The sequence below is a fragment of the Leucopleurus acutus genome, assembly GCF_964270905.1.
Source record: "Leucopleurus acutus genome assembly, chromosome: 1".
NCBI lineage: Eukaryota > Metazoa > Chordata > Mammalia > Artiodactyla > Delphinidae > Leucopleurus > Leucopleurus acutus.
The window spans coordinates 85,421,511-85,446,013 of record NC_139142.1 but is presented as its reverse complement, the minus strand read 5'-3'; the positions used below and the strand labels follow the sequence as shown (position 1 = coordinate 85,446,013).

Here is a 24,503-nt window from a genome sequence, read left to right as displayed (position 1 = left end):
TACAATTCAGTAGTGTTAAGTATATTCATATTACTGTGCAACAGATTTCTAGAACTTTTTCATTTTGCAACACTGAAACTCTGCACCCACTAAACACTAATTCCCCTTTCCCCTTTCCTCAAAGCCCTTGGCAACCATCTTCCTTTACTAATTAGTGAACTCATTTATTAATTAATGGGCTCTTAATTATTTCCAGCATTTCTGGGTTTGGGGATGTTCTTTGTATCAAAAGTTTTTCAGTATATCTGTTGTGTCATGTAGATTGCTGTATAGCTATACAGGTACATAGATATACCTACTAGATAGTTTTATAGGAAAATGAAACACAATAGTTAGGCCTTAGACAATGTAATGTACTCACAAGGAGTGGTAATGTAATGTGACTGAATTCTCTTTTGCTTATGAAGGAAATGGGAAGACATGATGACCTTTGGTCCTTATTCTACATGTTGGTGGAATTTGTGGTTGGTCAGCTGCCTTGGAGAAAAATAAAGGACAAGGTAATTTTGGAAATGGAAATGTTAGGACTTCCCTGGTGGTTCAGTGGTTAAGACTCCATGCTCCCGGGGCTTCCCTGGTGGCGCAGTGGTTGAGAGTCCGCCTGCCAATGCAGGGGACGTGGGTTCGTGCCCTGGTCCAGGAAGATCCCACATGCCGCGGAGCGGCTAGGCCTGTGAGCCGTGGCCACTGAGCCTGCGTGTCCGGAGCCTGTGCTCCGCAACGGTAGAGGCCACAACAGTGAGAGGCCTGCGTACCGGAAAAAAAAAAAACAAAAAACAAAGAGACTCCATGCTCCCAATTCAGGGGGCCCGGGTTCGATCCCTGGTCAGGGAACTAGATCCCACATGCCACAGCTAAGAGCCTGCATGCTGCAACTAAAGATCCCGCATGCCACAACTAAGACCCGGCACAGCCAAATAAATAAATATTAAAAAAAAAAATAAAGCCTTTAAAAAAGAAATGGAAATGTTAGTTTTGGTAGGGGAAGGAGTAAAAATTTCTGGGTAGGCGTTTTTGTTGAGATTATACTTATGCATAAGAATTAAAAGTTACAAACATTTTCACTGTATCCCAATATGTATATTTTTCTTTCTATGTGCTGATATTAGAGATGTAATTAATGTTATGACTTTTTTTATGTACATGGAGAATAGATACAAATTTAAGTACAATTGTCATTTCTGATTTGACTTCTAGCCCTCCCTCTTAGGTTTTATTTTTACTAGTTCTCTTTTTTTCTTTTTTATAAGTCAGTTAGGCTTTTAGTTTTTAATTGTCACATATTGTTCAATTTGAAAACTATAAATGCATGTGTTGATAAAGAAAAGTAGACCAGATTTAAGGTCAGCTCTTTCTTTTGGGGAGCTGTGTGTTCACTGATGCAGAACTGTGTTACCCCTTTGGTTCTGCACTACAGTCCCCTCCCCCTGCTGCCTTAAAGCAGTGTGCATTAGGCTGTTAGCTATTAGTAAGAGCTCAGTTCTTGCTTTATGCTTAATTACCCACTGTCTCATTCTGTAGTACATACCCTTGAGACTGTTACTGAGAGGCTCTTAATGTGTAGCTGCCAAGAGAAATTGACTTCGGTTCCTTTTCTCTTTACTTCCCAGGAACAAGTGGGCTCTATTAAGGAGAGGTATGACCACAGGCTTATGTTGAAACATCTCCCTCCAGAATTCAGCATCTTTCTGGACCACATCTCCTCTTTGGATTATTTTACAAAACCAGACTACCAGGTAATCATCTTTGTGAGTTCTGTGGGTTAATTCTCTCTCATTTAGTCTTTCTTCACTCATTGTACTGTTGAGGGTGCTATAAATGAGTATGGGAAGTCCCTAGAATAATACTATTTTAATACATCCTGAGAAATGTGGTTAAATTGACTGATGATGACAGGGTCCACGTCCGCACGTGAGCGCACGTGTGTGTGTTTCCTCCCTTCTGGACGAACATACTTCATTAGAGTTTTAGGTTTGTTCATCATGTAACATTTTAACTGTTCCTGCTGTGGTTCTTCTGGTGTATAGAATTGCTGATAGTTCAAATTATGAAAATCCTATAGCTAATTTATTGACCAGAAGGAAATGTCCAGCTAGGTAATGTGTCTGTCAAGGGCTTGAGGGCTGCATATTGTATGTTAATATGCTATGGGACAGCAGTCAGTGAAGATTACTGGCTCCGTTTTGTCTGTGGTGAGTGAAACATTTCCTCAGAGCATCAGTTAATAAGGCCTTACAAGGGTGACTAGGATTACCACAAATTGCATCCCTAACCCCAACCAGCTAGATTTCAGAAGATTCTGTTGCTCTCAGGGGGAACTTGGTCAGAGCTTAATGCGAGATAATCACTACCACTGAAAATATAAATGCAAAGCACACATTGATTAATAATAATAAAATATATATTAGTATATCATTTTTATCTACAAAGGACAACATATAGGCTTTACTGCCTGTTAATGAAAGTTTCATATTCTAAAGTGTTGTCACTGTCAAAAGGCTAAAAGATTGTCTACAGCACAGTGAACTTTTTTGCATATAATAACTAGTTCTTTGTGAAAATGTAGCTTTTGTATAATATATACAGAATATAAAGCAGAGAGGCAACATACAGCCTTGGGTCCTTAGAGACCTTAAGTAGGTGAGCCTGTGTTATTCTTTTCTATATGACTATTTGAGTTATAAACTGTATAGGCTAACAAATGGAGGAAATACATTGTATATGAGTCACTTTGGAATATGTTCTCATTTATATTTTATATGGGTTTTCTAAAATGCAGGAGTTCATGTTACTTGCAATAAAATAATGAAATTTTACTTGTAAGCCTAGATTCAGGAGGAGCTAGGAATTGTTACAACTTTCTCATCTTGGTTGCTAATAATTTTTTGGTTGACAAAGTTTGCATGTGAATATTAAAGTTTACATAGCAAAAAATATTTTAATTACATTCTCTGCTTAGTTATGCCTACAATCTAAAGAAGACTAATGTTCACCAGCTAAAGTTTGAAACTTAGACCTATAATTAATTTAATTTAAATTAACAAAGTATTGTTCTCAGGTTTTTCAGTTGAACATTCTCTAAGGGGAATCTCTGTGTTTCTGTCACCTGATAACAAAACAAAATATAGTAATTCCCCTATTTTAGGAAGAGAGAGAGCAGGCATAACATTTTCATTGTTTCACAGATTCTATAAATAATCTGCTTCTTTTTTGCTCTCTGATTTTCCGTAAGCAGTGAGTGGGAGCAGAGGACAGGTAGATGGGAGAATGATAATTGGGAAAAAGATGTTGGCGTAAGTGACGAGTGTATTCTGATGACTAGTATCAATGTGATGTCAGGTTCCAAAAAGTCTGACCTTTGCAGTTTCTGTCTCTTGCTTTCCTCACAATGCTCTGCTGCAGTCTTCATTTTGAGAAAAATTATTCTACGTTGTTTGTTATAATTTTTATTTTATTTATTTATGTGGTTGCGTCGGGTCTTAGTTGTGGCATGCGGTCTCCTTAGTTGCGGCATGTGAACTCTTAGTTGTAGCATTCATGTGGGATCTAGTTCCCTGACCAGGGATCAAACCTGGACCCTCTGCATTGGGAGCATAGTCTTAACCGCTGCGCCACCAGGGAAGTCCCCTCTACTTTGAATCTGAATGTTCTTGTGAACTGATGGTTAATTTTACAGTTTGGAATTCTGAATATGACTTTAATTACTGTTCTTTTAGAATTTTAAATTCTTTATGGAACAACCAGTGTAGTTAACAACAACAACAAACCTCCTCCAACAGCAAGCATACCAGTACTTAGTGTGACTGCTTCCCTAGTGTTGTCAAAGGTCAAATAACAGTATGTCTCCAACTTTATATATTCTGAGGCAAGACCAAAGTAAATATATTTTATAATCAAAGTGTTAAATGATGCTGTTTTCCAAAGCCGCTTTCACTGTGAATGTCTGTGTTTGTGAATCCTTAAACATCATAGTTTCTTGCCAGAGAACATTATCTTAACAAGTTGCATATGGCCAGCACATTACCAGTAACCTGCTAGTGCTCACTCTGACAGCATGTGCAGACCTAGAGAGGAGAGCTGTTTGCTCTCTACCGGGAATCTTTTATGCATGTCTCAGGTTGAATAAAGGCTGACACTTGCTTTTGGAAAGCTTTATGGTGTTTTGGGAAATTACATCCAAGTTTATACTTAGTATTTATGTATGTCTGTCTTACCTACTGGCTTTTAAATCCTGGGGGTACAGACATGTCTTACTTTGTTTTTTTTATTCCATACTACCCTGGCACTGTGCCTGGCACCTAAATTTTCAACAAATGTTAGGAAGATTGAATTGCATCTTACTTTGCCTAATAATCTCCTACTCAGGAAATATAAGAAAAATCAGCTCTCATGAGTGCATAAATTCTGTCTGTTAAACTAAAGGTGAAGATGTTAGAATTATAGTCAAGATTAAAGCAGATATCTTATTATGAATACAGTCAGCCCTCAATATCTGCAGGGGATTGGTTCCAGGACCCCTGGGGACCATGGGTTCTCAAGTCCCTTATATAAAATGACATAATATTTGTATATAACTTATGCACATTCTCTCGCATACTTTAAGTAATCTCTACATTACTTATAATACCTAATATAGTGTAAATGCTATGTAAATAGTTGCTGGTAAGTTTTGCTTTTTGGAACTTCCTGGATTTTTTAATATTTTTGATCTAGTTGGTTGAATCCTCAGATATAGAACCTGTGGATTGTTTTTGTTATTAAATTTTGAAAGAGTATATCAACTATAAGAGACGAGTGCTGGGCCATGAATCTTCTCTGGTGATAAAATTGTATAGAACTATACACACACAAGTACATGTAAAACTGGTGAAATTTGATAAACTGTCTGGGTTGTAGCAAGGTCATTTTCCTGTTTTTGACATTGTACTCTAGTTATTTAAGATGTTACTGTTGAGGCAAACTAGGTAAAGGAGACTTCTTTGCACTATTTTTACAACTTCCTATGAATCTATAATTATTTCAAATTAAAAGTTTAAAAAAGTGCTGGGTCAACATTTTCAGAAATGTAGATAGTGATTAAAACATTCGATCTTATTGTTGCCACCTTATAATTTAAATAAATCCTCTTAAAGTGTTTTGAGAAAGGGAGATATTTCTGAGGGGTGCCTAGGAAAATCTTATCAACCTTGAATTCCACCACAGGACTCCTCCTGTAGGTGACACTGTTACTAGTTAATGGGAAACTAAGATAGCAGCATCAGATTAGATAAAGAAGAACCCTTGGTACCTTTACACATTATTATCACAGTAATGATACACAGCGTTGTCACAATAACACCTGAGTAGTAGTATTATCCCTCTCTTACAAAAACTTAATTTAGACATGTTGCCTGGGAAAACTAGTGGTGCTAGAGGAGGTATCTGAACCCATTTCTGACTCATTCAAAAAGGCCCAAGCTCTTTCTAGTTTACCAACATGCTTCCTTAGAGAGGTGGCCACAAACACAGCAGGCACTGTTAAGTAAATACTAACATGAGTGGCTAATAAAATTTCAGGGAAAGAACTAAAAAGTTATATGAAAAATTATCAGAAATTATTGTCAGTAACTAATAGGATCACATGATCCTGACATAAGAACAAAAAAAGATATCTTTATTAGAGTGTCAGATTATGTTAAGCATCATTTAGCAAATTGAGAAGACTAATGAAACCCATAAATATACACACCATTGGTGAGCCTGAAACTAAAATGTGTATATCAGCCAGTTCACACACTGACACAGCATTGCTAAAATCACAGGATATGAGTGAGGAAATCCAAAGCCAACTAAATGTCATTAATCTTGTTAATATACTTTCCAGGTTTAGGAATGGGACTATTTATACAGAGATTACATCAAAATTTAGCAGGCTTGCCTCTTGCTTTGGGGGACTTAGAGCCGTTTTAGGATCCCCTGACTCTAATAATGACAAAGTTAAAATTTTCGGAAGGCACAGATGGGCTGCTTGTGAAGCAAACAAACAAGAGGTTGAGCTAGAGTAACAAGGGGGAACATCCCATAAAATAAAATGTGAGGGAAGGTCTCTCTCGCTTAAGCTGCCCTTTCAGCTGAGCCCTAAAAAATGGGACTGTATTGGCCATGTGGAGAGCAAAGACAAGAGAAAGAAGGTTACAAGCAAAAGGAAGAACATGAGCATAGGCTCTGATGTGAGAAAGGAACGGAAAGAAGACAAGTGGCTAGAATGTAGCAAATGAGGGGAGAAAGTGGTTTGAGACAAGATTGGAAAGTAAGGCAGAGGCCAAGGTGATACAGGGCCTTGTCAGCCTTGTTAAGGAGTTTGATTTTATTCTAGTGCAACAGGAAGCCTTGGAGTCTAATAAACAGGAGCATGGTGATCCAATTTGTGTTTGAAGAGGATTGCTTTTGTAGTTGTGTGTGTTCAGATGAGGCAGAGAATTAGAGACTACTTAGGAAGGTATTGAGAGAGGCTGAGCTATGCCTTAGAAAGAGAGAAATGTTTTAAAAACCAGTGTCTTAACACCACAAAGGTTTATTTTTTGCTCACAAAACAGTGTAGTTAAGTTGGGCTCTCTCCTGGGCAACTCTCAAGTGGTATCTTGAACATCTAGGCTCCACCCATATTCTGACACTGCTGTCTTTAATCCATGGCCTTTACAGTCATCAGGAAAGGGAAGAGCAAGTATGGATGATGGTTTAGGGGTTTCAGACCAGGCCTGGAAGTGATCTAAACACTTGGGCATATACCCCTGTGACCAGAACCCATTCACATTGGCTCAATTCTAACTGCAAGGGAGGCTGGGAGATAGCATCTTCCTAGGCAAGGAATGATGATCGTCTTGACTTGGATATAAGCAGTGGAGATGGAGAGAAGTGGATGAATTCTTGCTTCCCCTCTTTTAATTATCTCCTTTCATTCTCAGTTGTACTTATGTGTTCCATAAGTACCCCTCAGTGCAGTCAAATTGGACTCCTAGCACTTCTTCCAGCTTGTCCTGCCTGGTATGCCTGTGTTTCATAACGCTGCTTGTCTTATGAAATTGAAGGCCCGACTCAGATGCCACAGTCTCCTCTGATTCCTTTCAGACAGGAGTGATTTCTTATGCTAAACTTTTATAGCGGTACTTTGTTTTCTCTCTTTACTAGATAAATTCCATTAGAGCCAGTACCTTGCACATTTATCTCAGTTTTCTCAAGAAGTTAGCACAATGATAGGCATTTAATAAAAGTTTGCCAAATTGAATGAAATCTGCTTAATCTGATTATTGCTTCTGTTAAATGCAAACTCTCTGAAGACAAAACTGTTTTGTTCACTCTTGCACTCCTAGCACTCAGCGTAGTAGGCATTCAGTGTATGTCTGAGTCAATGAATGGGTATTTGATATAACTATATAGAATACAGTAGAGTCACAGAACATCCATGTTTACTTGACTCACTTAAATTCAACTGCATATGCAGGAGATGGAACAATTTTAATGTGTCTGTGATTCTGCTTGCCCTTTGGCTCAGCCATGCCCTGTGTGCCTTTGTGAATCTGTTGTTCCCTCAGTCTTTTTCTCATTCACAGCAATCAGGCTGCACTGACTATGATTCTAATGTTTAAAAGGACAGTAATTTTGGGGGTACAATATAACCCCTAAATGTAGGTAGCTTCATTCACATTAATCTGAAGAAATAGAAGTCTCTCCCAATGCTGGAGAAAAAAATCTAGCTATTTTGCATCTAGTACAACTACTATCCTGTACTTTATTTATGGGCATCTTAAGAAGCTTTCAAGGATAATTTCAACTTTATACTGTTTTTGCCTTGCCTGGTATATGGTCAGACCACTCAAGATGGCTGTTCTCTTGCTCTCTGTACATCCCCTGCTCGACCAGTCCCTGCTTCATCTACACCCTGCTCACATGGATGGCCTTGCCCCCTGGCCCAGCTTGTGATTCTAGTTCTTAGGCCAGAACAGCTCCACCTGCTAGTTTATTAAAGGCAAACATCAGCCCTTGTGATGGTCATTAATCTGAGGGGCTGTGAGGGACGTGCCCCATTTGCTGGTTTCTCTGGTAACTGATGAGCCAAGCTGACATCAATTTCCCCTATCAGTGGTAGCCTCCTTCTTCCCCTAGTAGTGAAGATTGCTGCCATGACCTGCCTGCTGTCTGCCATGCACCGGTGGGTGTTGCTCCAGGACCCTTTTGCTGCGGACATGTAAGGTTCCCTTTCCAATAAACCACTGATGTCTCTGTCACTGTCTCTTGGCTCTTTCTTCAGTCTTGAGGCTTGGCAAATACAGGGCTTGCAGGCCTGTGGGGTGCAGCTCAACACCTGCTGACTGGCTGTAACTCTAACATGGTGGAAATGGCACTTAAAAGAGCTGTTTCAGTTGGTGCTTTGCTACACACCATTTGTATGGCCTTTCTAAACCTGTTTTCTTTTCTGTGAAATGGTGAAAATGCCTACCCCACAGTGTTGTTAAGATTTTAATGAGGTAATTGTGAGAATGTTTTGTAAATTGTAAAGCATCATGTAAATGAAAGTGGTTTTACATGTACCTCAGTGACACACTGCGTTTGCTTATAATTATCGCATTTTTCTTCATTCTTGTATTGTACTCAGCGTTACTTCTATGTTAATAGAACTTCTGTTTCCTTTATGATGCTTTGTCCTGTTATGGCAAAAAGGAAATGTTGCTTACCTTTTTCATTGAGCTTTTTAGGAGGCATCGAGAAGCTTAGACATTGCCAGTTTACCTTGTGGGCTGATGAGCACCTGGAAGAAATGACATTGGTATCAGGCAGCACAGTGGCTGAGCAACCATGCTGCCTCACGCTGCCTCAGGTCCCCTGGGGTAGCCGACCAAGGGGCACTCCTGAGTCATCCTAGTATCTTATAAGTGGTGAAAACAGCCTAAAACTCTGAAGTTTCTTCAACTGATTCTCTTTATTTGATCTTTCTTTTTTTGGTTCTGTTCTCCAAAGGATGCGTGCAATGTAATTTTTTTTTCCCTCTACCAATGCTGCTAAAAAACCCCCAGAAGGGGAGAGAAATCTAGAGCCTGTGCATTTCTTTTCCTCTATTGCATCTACTTATCACTGAAGTGAGGCAGTTTCTTTTGCTGTAAATAGTCTATCTTTGGATCAGCAAAGCCAGCATTGTCATTGTGCTCTGCTGGTTAAGTGCTTTATTGATCCATTAATTTACCATTTATTAACTGAGAAGGAATCAGGCTTCTCAGTCCTCAATATCACATTGCAAATAGTTCTTGTTTTTCAAAGACTGGACTTTGCCTGCATTTTCTTTGAAAGGGCAAACTGGGATTTCATGTGGAGATAAATATGATAAAGCTATTGATTGCATTTGTGCTAAGGATAAGAGGAGGGGTGCTTCCCTAAGGCATTATGTCTATGTCAGATGAATGGTTGCTATAAAGAATAAGGGTATTGCCCTGCCCACTCAAGCCTGGGAAACCTGCTGAGCTCCCAGGTCAGGTCCCCTGCCCTCCAAAGAACCCTCCAGGCCACGTGGGTCCTGGGGGCATAGGAGGGAGGCCCTCCTGGGGGAGAACAGGAGAGGCAGCCGGGAAGGGCCCTCCAGGACCGGAGGAGCAGGAGTGGGAGAGGAGCAGAGGGTGTTTGCCTCGCCCACTAGGGCCCACAAAGCCTGCTGGGCTCCCAGGCCAGGTCTCACACCCTCTGAGACCAGAGGCACGCCTGGACCCCTTCTGTTCCATTGAGCCTAAGCCCCACACCCCCCAGGGCCTTTTCCAGCCCTGTGGGTCCTAAGCATAGGCCCCACCCACTGACCAAACCCCACCCCTCCCTAGGCCCTGCCCACCACAGCTAAGGCTTTTTCCACCTTTTTTTTTAAGTTATTGTGGTTCTGTTTTACCTTCCGGTTGTTGTTTCATCTATATTTTTATTTTTTTATAGTCTTTCTAACATATCTGTTAGTTTCCTAGTCTAATTTTACTTTTTACTCTGTTTTTTTTTTTTTTTTTTTTTTTTTTTGCCACCCCATGTGGCTTGTGGGATCTTGGTTCATGAGCTGGGGGCCATCAAGCCAAAGCTCCTGTGGTGGGAGCTCCAAGTCCAAACCACTGGACTAACAGAGAACCTCAAACCCCGAGGACTGTTCATCGGAGGTCTCCTGGTGGTCCTCATTTCGGCACCGAGACCCAGGTCTACCCAACAGCCTACAAACTCCACTGTTGGAAGCCTCAGGCCAAACAACCAGTAGGAGAGGAACACAATCCCAACCATCAAAAAAAAAAAAAAAAAAAAAAGACAGCAAAAAAACATATCACAGATGAAGGAGCAGGTAAAAACCTACAAGACCAAATAAATGAAGAGGAAATAGGCAATCTACCTGAAAAACAATTCGGAGTAATGATAGTAAAGATGATCCAGAATCTTGGAAATAGAATGGAGGCATGGACTGAGAAAATACAAGAAATGCTTAACAAAGATCTAGAAGAACTAAAGAACAAACAAACAGTGATGAACAGCACAATAACTTGAGATGAAAAATACACTAGAAGGAGTCAATAACAGAATAACTGTGGCAGAAGAAAGAATAAGTGAGCTGGAAGACAAAGTGGTGGAAATAACTGCTGAGGAACAGAATAAAGAAAAAAGAATGAAAAGAATTGAAGACAATCACAGAGACCTCTGGGAGAACACTAAAACACACCAACAGTCAAATTATAGGGGTCCCAGAAGAACAGAAAAAGAAAGGGTCTGAGAAAATGTTTGAAGAGATTATAGTGGAAAATTTCCCTAACATGGGAAAGGAAATAGTCACCCAAGTCCAGGAAACACAGAGAATAAACCCCAGGAGAAACACACCAAGATAGATATTAATCAAAATAACAAAAATTAAATTCAAAGAAAAAATATTAAAAGCAGCAAAGGGAAAAATAAAAAGTAACATATAAAGGAATCCCCGTAAGGTTATCAGCTGATTTTTCAGCAGAAACTCTGCAGGCCAGGAGGGAGTGGCAGGATATACTTAAAATCATGAAAGAGAAAAACCTACAATCAAGATTACTCTAGGGGCTTCCGTAGTGGCACAGTTGTTGAGAGTCTGCCTGCCGATGCAGGGGACATGGGTTCGTGCCCCGGTCCGGGAAGATCCCAAATGCCATGGAGCGGCTGGGCCTATGAGCCATGGCCGCTGAGCCTGCACATCCGGAGCCTGTGCTCTGCAACGGGAGAGGCCACAACAGTGAGAGGCCCGCGTACCGCAAAAAAAAAAAGATTACTCTACCCAGAAAGGATCTCATTCAGATTCGACAGAGAGATCAAAAGCTTTTCATACAAGCAAAAGCTAAGAGAATTCACCACCACCAAACGAGCTTTACAGCAAATGCTAAAGAAACTTCTCTAGGCAGGAAACACAAGGGAAGAAAAAGACCCACAGAAACACACCAAAACAATTAAGAAAATGGTAAAGGAGCATACGTATTGATAATAACCTTGAATGTAAATGGATTAAATGCCCCAACCAAAACACACAGACTGGCTGAATGGATACAAAAACAAGACCCATATATATGCAGTCTACAGGAGACCCACTTCAAACCTAGGGACACATACAGACTGAAAGTGAAGGGATGGAAAAAGATACTGCATGCAAATGGAAATCAAAAGAAAGCTGGAGTAGCAATACTCATATCAGATAAAATAAACTTTAAAATAAAGACTGTTATAAGAGATAAGGAAGGACACTACATAATGATCAAGGGATCAATCCAATAAGAAGATATAACAATTATAAATGTTTATGCATCCAACATAGGAGCACTTCAGTACATAAGGCAAATGCTAACAACCATGAAAGGGGAAATCGACAGTAGCACAATAATAGTAGGGGACTTTTAACACCCCACTTAAACCAATGGACAGATCATCCAAACAGAAAATAAATAAGGAAACAAAGCTTTAAATGACACAACAGACCAGATAGATTTAATTGATATTTATAGAACATTCTACCCGAAAGTGGCAGAATACAGTTTCTTCTCAAGTGCACACGGATCATTCTCCAGGATAGATCACATCTTGGGTCACAAATCAAGCCTTGGAACATTTAAGAAAACTGAAATTGTATCAAGCATCTTTTCTGACCACAACACTATGAGATTGGAAATCAATTACAGGAAAAAAACTGTAAAAGACCTGAATACATGGAGGCTAAACAGTGCACTACTGAATAACCAAGAAATCACTGAAGAAATCAAAGAAGAAATTAAAAAATACATAGAAACAAATGACAATGAAAACACAATGACCCAAAACCTATGGGATGCAGCAAAAGCAGTTCTAAGCAGGAAGTTTATAGCAATTCAATCTCACCTCAAGAAACAAGAAAAATCTCAAATAAACAATCTAACCCTACACCTAAAGCAACTAGAGAAAGAAGAACAAAGAAAACCCAGAGTCAGTAGAAGGAAAGAAATCATAAAGATCAGAGCAGAAATAAATGAAATAGAAACAAAGAAAACAATAGTAAATATCAATAAAACTAAAGCTGGTTCTTTGAGAAGATAAACAAAATTGATAAACCATTAGCCAGACTTATCAAGAAAAAGAGGGAGAGGACTCAAGTCAGTAGAATTAGAAATGAAAAAGGAGAAGTTACAACAGACACTGCAGAAATACAAAATATCCTAGGAGACTACTACAAGCAACTCGATGCCAATAAAATGGACAACCTGGAAAATATGGACAAATTTGGGAAAGGTGCAATTTTCTAAGACTGAACCAGGAAGAATTAGAAAATATAAACAGACCTATCACAAGTAATGAAATTGAAACTGTAGTTAGAAATCTTCCAACAAACAAAAGTCCAGGACCAGATGGCTTCACAGGCGAATTCTATCAAATATTTAGAGAAGAGCTAAAACCAATCCTTTTCAGACTCTTACAAAAAATTGCAAAGGGAGGACCACTCCCAAATTCATTCTACGAGTGCACCATCACCCTGGTACCAAAATCAGAAAAAGATATCACAAAAAAAGAAAATTATAGACCAATATCACCAATGAACATAGATGCAAAAATCCTGAACAAAATACTAGCAAAAAACATAATAAAAGGATCATACACCATGACCAAGTGGGATTTATCCCAGGGATGGCACAGATTCTTCAATATACACAAATTATTAATGTGATACACCATATTAACAGATTAAGGAATAGAAACCATATGATCATCTCAAAGATGCAGAAAAAGCTTTTAACAAAATTCAACGCTGATTTATGATAAAAACTCTCCAGAAAGTGGGCATAGAGGGAACCTACCTCAACATAATAAAGGCCATATATGACAAACCCACATCAAACATCATACTACATGGTGAAAAACTGAAAGTATTTCCACTAAGATCAGGAACAGGACAAGGATGTCCACTCTTGCCACTCTTACTTAACACAGTTTTGGAAGTCTTAGCCATGGCAATCAGAGAAGAAAAAGAAATAAAAGGAATACAAATTAGAAAAGAAGAAGTAAAACTGTCACTGTTTGCAGATGACATGATACTATACATAGAAAATCCTAAAGATGCCACCAGAAAACTCCTAGAACTACTAAAACTAGTAGAACCAAATCAATGAATTTGGTAAGGATACAAAATTAATACATGGAAATCTGTGGCATTTCTATACACTAATAATGAAAGATCAGAAAGAGAAATTAAGGAAACAATCCCATTTACCATTGCAACAAAAAGAATAAAATACCTAGGAATAAACCTACCTAAGGAGGTGAAGACTTGTACTCAGAAAACTATAAAACACTGATGAAAGAAATCAAAGATGACATAAACAGATGGAGAAACAGACCATGTTCTTGGATTGGAAGAATCAATACTGTGAAAATGACTATGCTACCCAAAGCAATCTACAGATTCAGTGCAACCTCTATCAAACTATGAATGGCATTCTTCACAGAACAAGAACAAAAAGTTTTACAATTCGTATGGAAACACAAAAGCCCCCAAATAGCCAAAGCAATCTTGAGAAAGAAAAACAGAGCTGGAGTAATCAGGCTCCCAAATTCAAACTATACTGCAAAGCTACAGTAATCAAGACAGTATGGTACTGGCACAAAAACAGAAATATAGATCAATGGTACAGGATAGAAAGCCCAGAGATAAACCCACACACCTATGGTCAACTAATCTATAACAAAGGAGGCACGAACATACAGTGGAGAAAAGACAGCCTCTTCAATAAGTGGTTCTGGGAAAACTGGACAGCTACCTGTAGAAGAATGAACTTAGAACACTACCTAACACCATACACAAAAATAAACTCCAAATGGACTAAAGACCTAAATGTAAGACCAGACACTATAAAACTCTTAGAGGAAAACACAGGAAAAACACTCTTTGACATAAACCACAGCAAGATCTTTTTTGATCCACCTCCTAGAGTAATAAAACTAAAAACAAAAATAAACAGATGGACCTAATTAAATTTAAAAGCTTTTGCACAGCAAAGGGAACCATAAACAAGACGAAAAGACAACCCTCAGAATTGGAGAAAATATTTGCAAACAAATCAAGGGACAAAGAATTAATCTCCAAAATATACGAACAGCTCATAGAGCTCAATATCAAAAAAACAAACTATTAAAATATGGGCGGCGTTGGCCAAAGTAGGTCACATGGCCAAGCCCAGTCAGTGTAGGAGAGCAGTATCAAAAAAAAAAAAAAAAAAAAAATGGGCGGAAGACCTAAATAGACATTTCACCAAAGAAGACATACAGATGGCCAAGAGGCACATGAAAAGATGCTCAACATCACTAATTATTAGAGAAATACAAATCAAAACTACAATGAGATATCACCTCACACCGGTCAGAATGGCCATTATCAAAAAATCTAGAAACGATAAATGCTGGAGAGGATGTGGTGAAAAGGGAACCCTCCTGCACTGTTGGTGGGAATGTAAATTGATACAACCACTATGGAGAACAGTATGGAGGTTCCTTAAAAAACTAAAAATAGAACTACCATATGACCCAGCAATCCCACTACTGGGCATATACCCTGAGAAAACCATAATTCAAAAAGAGATGTGTACCACAGTGTTCATTGTGGCACTGTTTACAATAACCAGGACATGGAAGCAACCTAAATGTCCCATTGACAGATGAATGGATAAAGAAGATGTGGCACATATATACAATGGAGTATTACTCAGCCATAAAAAGAAACAAAATTGAGCTATTTGTAGTGGTGTGGATGGACCTGTCATACAGAGTGAGGTGAGTCAGAAAAAGAAAAAAAAATACCGTATGCTAACGCATATGCATGGAATCTAAAAAAAAAAAAGGTACTAATGAACCCAGTGGCAGAGCAGGAATAAAGGTGTAGACATAGAGAATGGACTTGAGGACACAGGGGTGAGGGGGAAGCTGGGGTGAAGTGAGAGTAGCATTGACATATATACACTACCAAATGTAAAATAGATAGCTAGTGGGAAGCAGCCGCATAGCACAGGGAGATCAGCTTGGGGCTTTGCAATGACCTAGAGGGGTGGGATAGGGAGGGTGGGAGGGAGGCTCGAGGGAGGGGATATGGGGATATATGTATGCATGTAGCTGATTCGCTTTGTTGTACAACAAACTAACAGCATTGTGAAGCAATTGTACTCTAATAAAGATGTATTTTTAAAAAAAAGAATAAGGATGTTCCAGGTGGTGGGATTATTGCATCACACATTTTTGGGACTACACATGCTTATGTATACAATTAATTTATTTTAGATAACGCATTTTTGTTAATTTTTTTCTTGTTATTAAAAGTAATACATATCATAATACAAGTTTGGAAATTACAGAAAATAGAAAGTCTGAATAATTCAGAATCTCATTACCCAGACATAGTACCTGATTTTTATGTACGTTTTTGTGTCTTGAATGTTTTAGAAAAAGCATTTTATTATATATCCCATTAGAATTAAGATTAAGAAAAACAACTACCTCTTATTCGTAAGTGCAATCAGAAGGGAAATTGACACAAATAATCAACAACAGTAGCCACATAAAAAGTAATATTGCATTGTTATCTGTCCAGATCTTCCTCAGGTCCTCCCTCCTCTTTTCTTCCCCCCCGCCCCCCGCGACATCCCCCCCACCAGTCTCCTTCCCCCAACCTCCTCCCTTTCTCTACTTCCGTTCAAGGAAGATTCACCTTCCTGATGATGTTATGCTTCTAGTGTTTCTCACACTATTTCAGCAATTTCTCCTATTGCAGCAAAATATGAGCATGTTCTCAAGAGGTCTGGGAACAGTCTTAAAGTGTCAGCCATAAGTCCCCAATTTCTTTGTATTCTCTTGATTTATCGTAAAGGTTCCTGTGAATTTTGCTTTCTAACTTCTTTGTGTTCATTGTATTATAAAATATTATATTAAATGTCTAACTCTGAGTAAAATTCTCCAGGAAGCTGTGCCACATTTATCAAATGACTTTAAACTTTCTCTGGCATATGGCTGCATCCCCTGAGGGTGCACGTTACCCTAATTTGAGAAACCTGGACTCTTTAGATAAGTTTGTATTTTCTAAGAATACATTATTAAATAGAAGAATTAAAGGAGTCATATATATACTAGATTTCCAGTGATTCTCAGTGGAGAGATATGGATCATGTCTTCCTAGAGGGAAGTGTCAGAATCATCTGGAAGCTTTTTTCAGATTTTGCTCTGCTTCCTTTTCAGTTTGAGAATTACTGCACAGTGAGCTCCTGTTCTGATTGGAAAGTGAAAGTGTTTTAATCCTCAGTAGTATTGGGCTATAAAAAAGGATGAGGACCACAAGTTTTATTTATTTATTTACACATACATACATATATGTGTATATGTATATTTGATTTATAAGGTTAATGATTTATATTCTGAAATCAATTTGAATGAGTAACTGAATTGAGTTTTCCGGTCTTATTATTTATTTTAGCCAAATGCGATATGATGAATTCAGTTACCAAAAAAAAAAGGCCTTGAGTTGTCTTATTTCTGCTATCCCAGTCTGTTGAAGTTTAGGATTTAGAGCAACCGTGGTCCTGAATTAGAAAATTATTCTGCTACATTAGAAATGTTTTGCTCTTTAAGGTATCTGCAGAGCTCTAATCATCTGACCATTTGTTCCCAGTAGGGTGCCTTCAGTGCTTCAGTGCTTTAAGCTTTCCTTCTATTTCTTTTGTTATGTGCCCTCCATCCTTCTGCCTCCTGCTGCTGGTCTCAAGTTATCAGCATCATAGTAACAAACTGTTTCTTATTTTTGGACCAATGGCATATGCTACATTTTCTAAGACATACAATAGTACGATAAATGTAAGAAAAGAATTCCATCATCTGACAATAAAAACTGTTTAGGACCATGCCTATTGCCACGCAGTACAGGCAGAGCATTTAGCAGTAGCTGTCTGAGTACTCACACAACAGAGCAGATGCTGCCTCGTGGATAGGGACTCCACCTTTCAGGAAAGAAACATGTCACTCTGTGGGAACCTATGAGAACCTCAATTTCCAGAGTTAGAAAGAGGTCCAAGTTCTGCTGTTTCAGTTCTCAGGTGCAGGGTTTCAATCCTCATGTGCAGGGTTTCAGTCCATCTTCCTTTCATCCTTTGTGTTTTCTAAAGCCCGCTACCTCTGACAATTTGGGAAGATCTAAGCTGTAACATCGATAACTTATGTCAACAAAAATAGGACCAAAATAAAAATTCCAAGGTTTTATAACTATGCCTTTCCCAATTCCTTTCAGCTTTTTAGTTTCCTTTTCTACATCTATTATTTTTTTTGGGGGGGGGAGCTTAAACAAAAGGTAGGTTCATGTGAATCTTTCAGCAAGTATTAGTACAAATAAACATTTATTCTCGAACTTTTTAGAGTACTATTTAAGGGTTCTGCACCCACAATTCCAATATTTTTTTCCCACACCACCAAGCAGTTCTCTGACGCCAGCTGGATTCCTAAAATTTAACTCAATTCTGACACCATCTACCCAGAGATAAATAGCATCAGATTTCACAGGTTAAGGACTCATTCCCACAAGACTACCTTCCACTTTAGATACCAATTACAAGTCCTAGTTGTCATGTGTACTTCTGACTGACTGGCTATAAATTGGAGGTTGCCATGACCCCGTCCTTGGGTTTGATTAACTTGCTAGAGTGGCTCATAGGCCTTGGGAAGCCAGTTTTCCCCCTAGATTACCAGTTAATTACAAAGGATATAACTCAAGCAGCCAGATGGAAGAACTGCATGTAACAAGGTATGAGGAAAGGGTGTGGAGCTTCCATGCCCTCTCCAAGGACACCACTCTCAGTACCTCCACATGTTCACTAACCTGGAAGGTCTCTGAAGCCCATCCTTTTGGGTTTTTATGGAGGCTTCATTATATAGGAATGATTGATTAAATCATTGACCACTGGTAATTGATTCAACCTCCAACCCCTCTTCCCTCCCCTGGAGGCCAGGGGTGTGGGACTGAAAGTTCCAACCCTCTAATCACATGGTTGGTTCCTCTGGTGACCAGCCTCCATCCTTAGGTGCTTTCCAAAAGTCACCTTATTAACATAAACCCAGTTGTGGTAGAAAGGGGTTTGAATGAATATGAATGTTATGAATAACAAGACACCCATTTCACCTTTATGGCTCTGAAGTGATTTCAGGAACGGAGGAGTAGAGATCAAATACTATAACAAAAAATGCTCCCACTGCTCTTATCTCTCAGAAAATTTAAAGGGTTTTGGGAGCTGTGAGTCAGGAACTGTGGACAAAGACCAAATATATATGAGAAATGTATTTCTGATCCTCTAAATGACCAAATATTTATTTCATATAAATCACAATATGGCATTCTTAGACATAAGGCATTGGTTAGATACAGTGATGAGCAAGATCAGACACATACCAGCCTCGTGGAGCTTACAGTCTGGGTGAAATCAAATAATCAAAAATAACTATAAGTTTATAATTGATAGCATTTGACCATCTCCTTGTTGAGGTGGTTTCTTCACTTGGTATCTAGAACACCACACACCTGTTTCCTACCTCACTGGCCACTCCTTGTTTTGTTTTGTTTTTCTGCTGAGTCCATCTCTCCTTTCCATCTAAATGTTGGAGTGCCCTAAGCCTTAGCCCTTGTTACCCACTCTCCTTAGATGATATCATCTAGTCATATGGCTTTAAATAATACCCATTAATATCAATATGCTGATGACTCTCAAATTTGTATCTATATTCGCTATTCCTCCCTAAACACCATAAAACTTTCAATATCCCAATCCTCACATTCACTGCTTTCCATCTCAGTAAATGGCACCACCATTTACCCAGTGGCTTGGGACAGAAATATAAATTACTCTTTTATTCTTTCTTTACTTTCACAGCTTTCATCTAATCTCTCAGTAAGTTCTGTTGGCTCTACAAATTATGTCCAAATCCTACCACTTCTTATCACCTCCACTGTTACCATGCTGGCTCAGTTGACAGTAGCCTGCTAAATGGTCATCTCTTCCTAGCACCCTCATCCCCCTCCTATTTATGGCATCTGTTCTCCACTTCTTAGCCAGAGTAATCTCTTTAAAGCTTAAAACAGACCTTTGTAAAAAATCCTCCAGTAAAGAAGTGCTGATTTCAGGTCTGGGGCAGGAAATGTACAAGATGAATCTCTGAGGATAGGATACTAACAGAGTAAGAGAAATGATGAGATATTAATCCAATTTTAATCATAAAATTGAAAATGTTGCATACTGTCAAACATAAAGGAAGGTCTTTATGAGATTTTTCTCAATATTACATTAGACTTTTGGAATTTAAAGACAAAAATGGAATAATATATAATATAAATAAAATAATAGAGCAGATTTCTTTTTGATAATTCATGTGCACACACACACACAGTTTAAGAATTTTTCAAACCCACAAAAAAATTCTAAGGCAGCACAATGAACTTTTATATGCCTCTTAACCTAGATATACCACCTGTTAACCCGGTCACTTATTTAAGTTGAACCATATATGCCCCTTTTTGACACACACAAAAAAGTGATCACATGGTTGAAACTGAATGCACACATACACATACAATACACATTTCCTTTTGCCAGACCATCAGAAAGTAGGTTTTAAGTATGACGCTTCATTATTTATATTCCAAGAAAAAATACATTATCCTACATAACTAAAAACCAGTATCTCAACTGAGAAAAATCAATATTAATTGAATATCATCATCCATATATAATCCTTATTCAAATTCCCCTATTTGTATCATCAGGCTTTTTAAAAAAGTCATACTACTAAACTAATTTAAGAGTCTGAGGTGCTGTCTCTTATAGAATAAGTGATTATGTTTACTGTTGGCTTACTCTAGTTTTTTCCTTTCGTGGTTTAGCTTCTTGCATCCGTGTTTGACAACAGCATCAAGACCTTTGGAGTAATTGAGAGTGACCCTTTCGACTGGGAGAAGACTGGAACTGATGGCTCCCTCACCACCACCACTACTTCTACCACTCCTCAGCTGCACACCCGCTTGACCCCTGCGGCAATCGGGTATGTCCTAAACAGGTGGTTCATCAGTGTCTTTCCTAGATGTGTTGTATCAATATTAGCAGAAATGTCTTTTATGCCATCCAGGTTCCCTCAGATGACCAAATGCTAAGACATAGGGATGCCTATGGGTTTCCTTGAATTAACATTGCTCTTATATATGCCTTTGTTTGGATTTACTTTTCTTAGAAAGCACTTAAAGATTATACTGTGAAATGGCAGCTTAGAGCTTGTGTTACTCGTTAATGTCAGATGTACAGTAGATTTTCTCCAAAATGAGAAGGGGCATTTGTTGCATTTACTAGTAAAGAATAGATGGGACCCCGGAACAAGAACAAGCCACAATTATTTCTCACTACACTGTGCTTAAGTTTAGTGGGAACAAAACGTGTAGCTACTCCTCTTATGAAAGTGATTAATTTTCGAGGTGTATTAGGAAGAGGTTAGTGTATTTCCATCTTCTTGGGGGGTTTTTTGTTTGTTTTTTGATTTTTTTTTTCCTGTATATACATTAAATACAGTTGCTTTTTTTTTGTTGTTTTTCTATTTCGGGGGGTGTTGTCTTTTTTTCTGACCCCCCCCCTTTTTTTACCTGCTCTGGTTGGTTTAAAAGAAAAAGTAAATAGGGAAAAATCATCATACAATGAGCTAATTGGAACACTTTACCACTAATCCATTGCTTTGTTTTTACATTGAGATGAGATCACTAGAGCTTATTGAATCAGAAAAGCTTACATGGACTCATATAACTGGAGATGATATCCCTGATTAGTTAGTCTAAGAATTCTTAAATGTGAGACCTTGACTAGCTATAGTAGAATCACCACAGATGTTTGTTTAAAATACCCATTTGTAGGACTCACCCCAGACCTACTGAATCAGAATGTCTAGGGGTATGGCACAGAAGTCCATATGCATCAGATGTTTCTCGTGCTTATCTTAGTTTGGGACTCGCTGCACTATTCCAGCCACCCCATTTTACAAATGAGGAAATAATTCTAACTCTGAGTGAATCATCCAACTTTAGATAAAGATTAGTGACAGAGCTGGAGCCTATGTAGAAATTTTGATTCTTGCTTAAATGCTTTTGTCCTCCTTCTCCTTTGATTGTTGTTAGAAATAAATCTCACATTTGCAAAAATCCAGGTGATAGCACTTCAGGGTAGCTGAAGTCAATGAATAGATTTTAAGTTCCCATATCCCAAAGTTTTTTCCTAAAATAAGATAGAATAATAAGAAAGGAAAAATAAAACTACATAAAAGCTATGTCCTCAGCATAATTTGAAGACAAAGGATGCCCCAATCAAACTAACTGTAAGTAAAAAGAGAAAAAAACAAAACCCCAAGGCCTTATGTAATATCTCTTATGCTCCTGCCTCACCCAGCCCTGCCACGAAGCTTACTGAAGGCAGATCAATAAAAACTGTGGGAAGAGGAAAGTTAGCCCTGGGACTTAAGGTTGATTTAAAACGAACATCAGAAAGACTAAATCCATCCGAAGAATGAAAATACTAAAAAGTATCCAGGTAGATCAGATAATAAACTACAGGGAGATAAAAATATTCATGATTCAAAACATGTAGCTTCTGAGGAAGAAAAAAGACAAAAAGGGAGAAATACCCTTTGTCAGTTGAATGGTGAAGGAAAAAAGCACATATCTGTTTGGGTCCAATCAGGAGAGAGAAACTACATAGTAATTTGAACAGGGAAAGATGATACAAAGAATTATTACCTATAACACAAAATTGGAATAATGTGGGATTGAAAAAGTAGAGAGAACTGTAAAGAATACAAGAATAGCAAATATAAAGTGCAGCTCCTACTCCTAGGGCTGAATTAAGCATCCAAGGAAAAGCTCCCTCAGTCCCCACCCCAGGGCTGAGTACTGACCTTGTTGGTGAGTGTATGTCCTTACTCATTGGATGGCAGGGAAGTTGCTCTAATGCCATACTGGTAGAATTTGCTGAAATATCTGCCCTCTGGAACCTGATGGAAATCTGCCCTCCGGAGTGCCAAAGAAAACGATTTACTGGAAGTGTCTTACTAGAGACACTCTGCTACAAAACTTATGGGTAGTAGGCATTGCTCTGGGAAGATATTGGTTGCTGCTGTCTGTGTACTGCAGGAGACAGGCACGGGGAAAGCCACACATGCTGGAGAAGCTTGACAAGCTGCACAGTGGAACCCAAAGCAAACCCCTTTCCTCCCGCAGGGTCTCTCCAGTGCCCTCTACTGACAAAACTCCCATGCCAGCTGGCAAAGGAAAAGAGTTAAAGGGCACAGATCCACTTTCACAGAATAGGCAATAAGGATGAATTTGGAGCTGAAAGGCAATAAATGAATAATTACAGAAGGGAAAAAGGAGAAATAAAATTTAATTACCTATAAGAAAAGAGAACTATAAAATCAGAAGATGCACAATATCTCCTCTGACCAAATAAAAATCCACTAAAGTGTTTGGACTTTGCTATACTGACAGAGGAGGGCACCAGTTAATCTGTGAATCCTGTAAAACATTCCAATGCCACAAAAATGAACAAGAAAAATATTTTAAATATCCATAAAGTGTTATTTCAAAAACTCAAGAAAATCTAATACATATTTACTAAGGAAATTTCCTGTCAGGAATAAACAACTATGAAGAAGAAAATTATAAGACAGAACCCCAAATGGAACTGAATATGTTCATGCATTGAAGATATGGATAACCACCTTGGATCAGAAATTTGAAAACTAAGAAATAGAGTGAGTGTGGTGTGGGGAGGGAGAGAAGAAAGAAAAGGAAAAGATGGAGGAAACAATGAAATGATAGTTCGTTGAACTCAGGAAAGAAATGGAAGAAAAAGATATCTCACAATTGAATAAATCACAAGGTGCGCAAAGGACAGTAGACGCAAATGAAAGTTTAATAAAGGGCATTAAATAAGGTCAGGGGGAAAAAAGCCCCAAGAGAATGAAAATAAAGAAATCATTTAAAAGGGCTAGAGAGAAAGTAGTGCCAATGGAAGGCCGAGAAGGAATAGCATTCATATTGTTAGAGTCCCTGAAGAAGAAAAACAAAACAATACCAATTAAAACTGAGAAACTCAATAGCAAAAGGTTAAATAAGGAAACAGGGGACTAAGAGCATTTAAAAAGGTAAATGCCCAAAGGTGACCATTAGAACAAAAAGGCAAACCTTCTAAAATATATATTCTTAAAAGTTTATAAATTAAAGTACAAAGAATACTCATCTTGTAGAGAAAGAAATGTAGCAAATATGACAAAATACCCATAATTATACTATGACAGAGTTAATACCAAACATATCAGTCATAGCAATAAATATGAATGGGGACATCTATTAAAAGAAAAAGATTTTTAGTTTGGTTTATATAGCTGTATACATATGCTGTATACAAGAGATATACCTAAAAAAACATGTTTCAGAAAGGGATGGACCAGAAAGATAAACCAGAAAAATGGAAACAGTCAGAAGAGAATAACAATCCTGATATCAGACAAGGTAGAATTCAAGCCAAAATAAAGCTTTAAAAGTTATAGAGGTGGAAGGGTACTTTTTAATGTTAAGTGTCACAGTTCACAAGTGGGACATAGTATTTATTAATATTTAGTCACCAGAATCACAACAGTCATCTTTAGGAAGCAACAACTATGAGAGATTAAAGGAGACAAAGAAACACACTAGTAATTGGAGATTTTAATATACAACTCAGTTCAAGACTGAATTCAAGTGAACAAAGAATAAGAAATAGAAGACAAACAACACAATCAATAAGGTAGATCTTAGGCATATTTTTCAATATCTACACCCTGATGATAGAGGTTACACCTTCTGCTCAAGTACCCCTGGGACATTCACAAAAATTGATCAGTTATCAGGTCACCAAGAAAACATATAAGTTGTTTCGTAAAGCAGAAATATTACA

General features: G+C 38.2%; 1 protein-coding gene across 1 annotated transcript in view; it reads left to right on the top strand.

The window, feature by feature from the left end:
* Positions 1-24,503, top strand: part of TTBK2 (tau tubulin kinase 2) — a gene marked incomplete at its 3' end in the record, with an annotated part of 103,752 nt that overhangs the window by 56,091 nt on the left and 23,158 nt on the right. Inside the window, exons 7-9 of the mRNA XM_082836032.1 lie at positions 408-500; positions 1,611-1,736; positions 20,420-20,577. Coding sequence (XP_082692158.1) covers positions 408-500; positions 1,611-1,736; positions 20,420-20,577 — 377 coding nt within the window. The remainder of the gene's footprint in view (positions 1-407; positions 501-1,610; positions 1,737-20,419; positions 20,578-24,503) is intronic.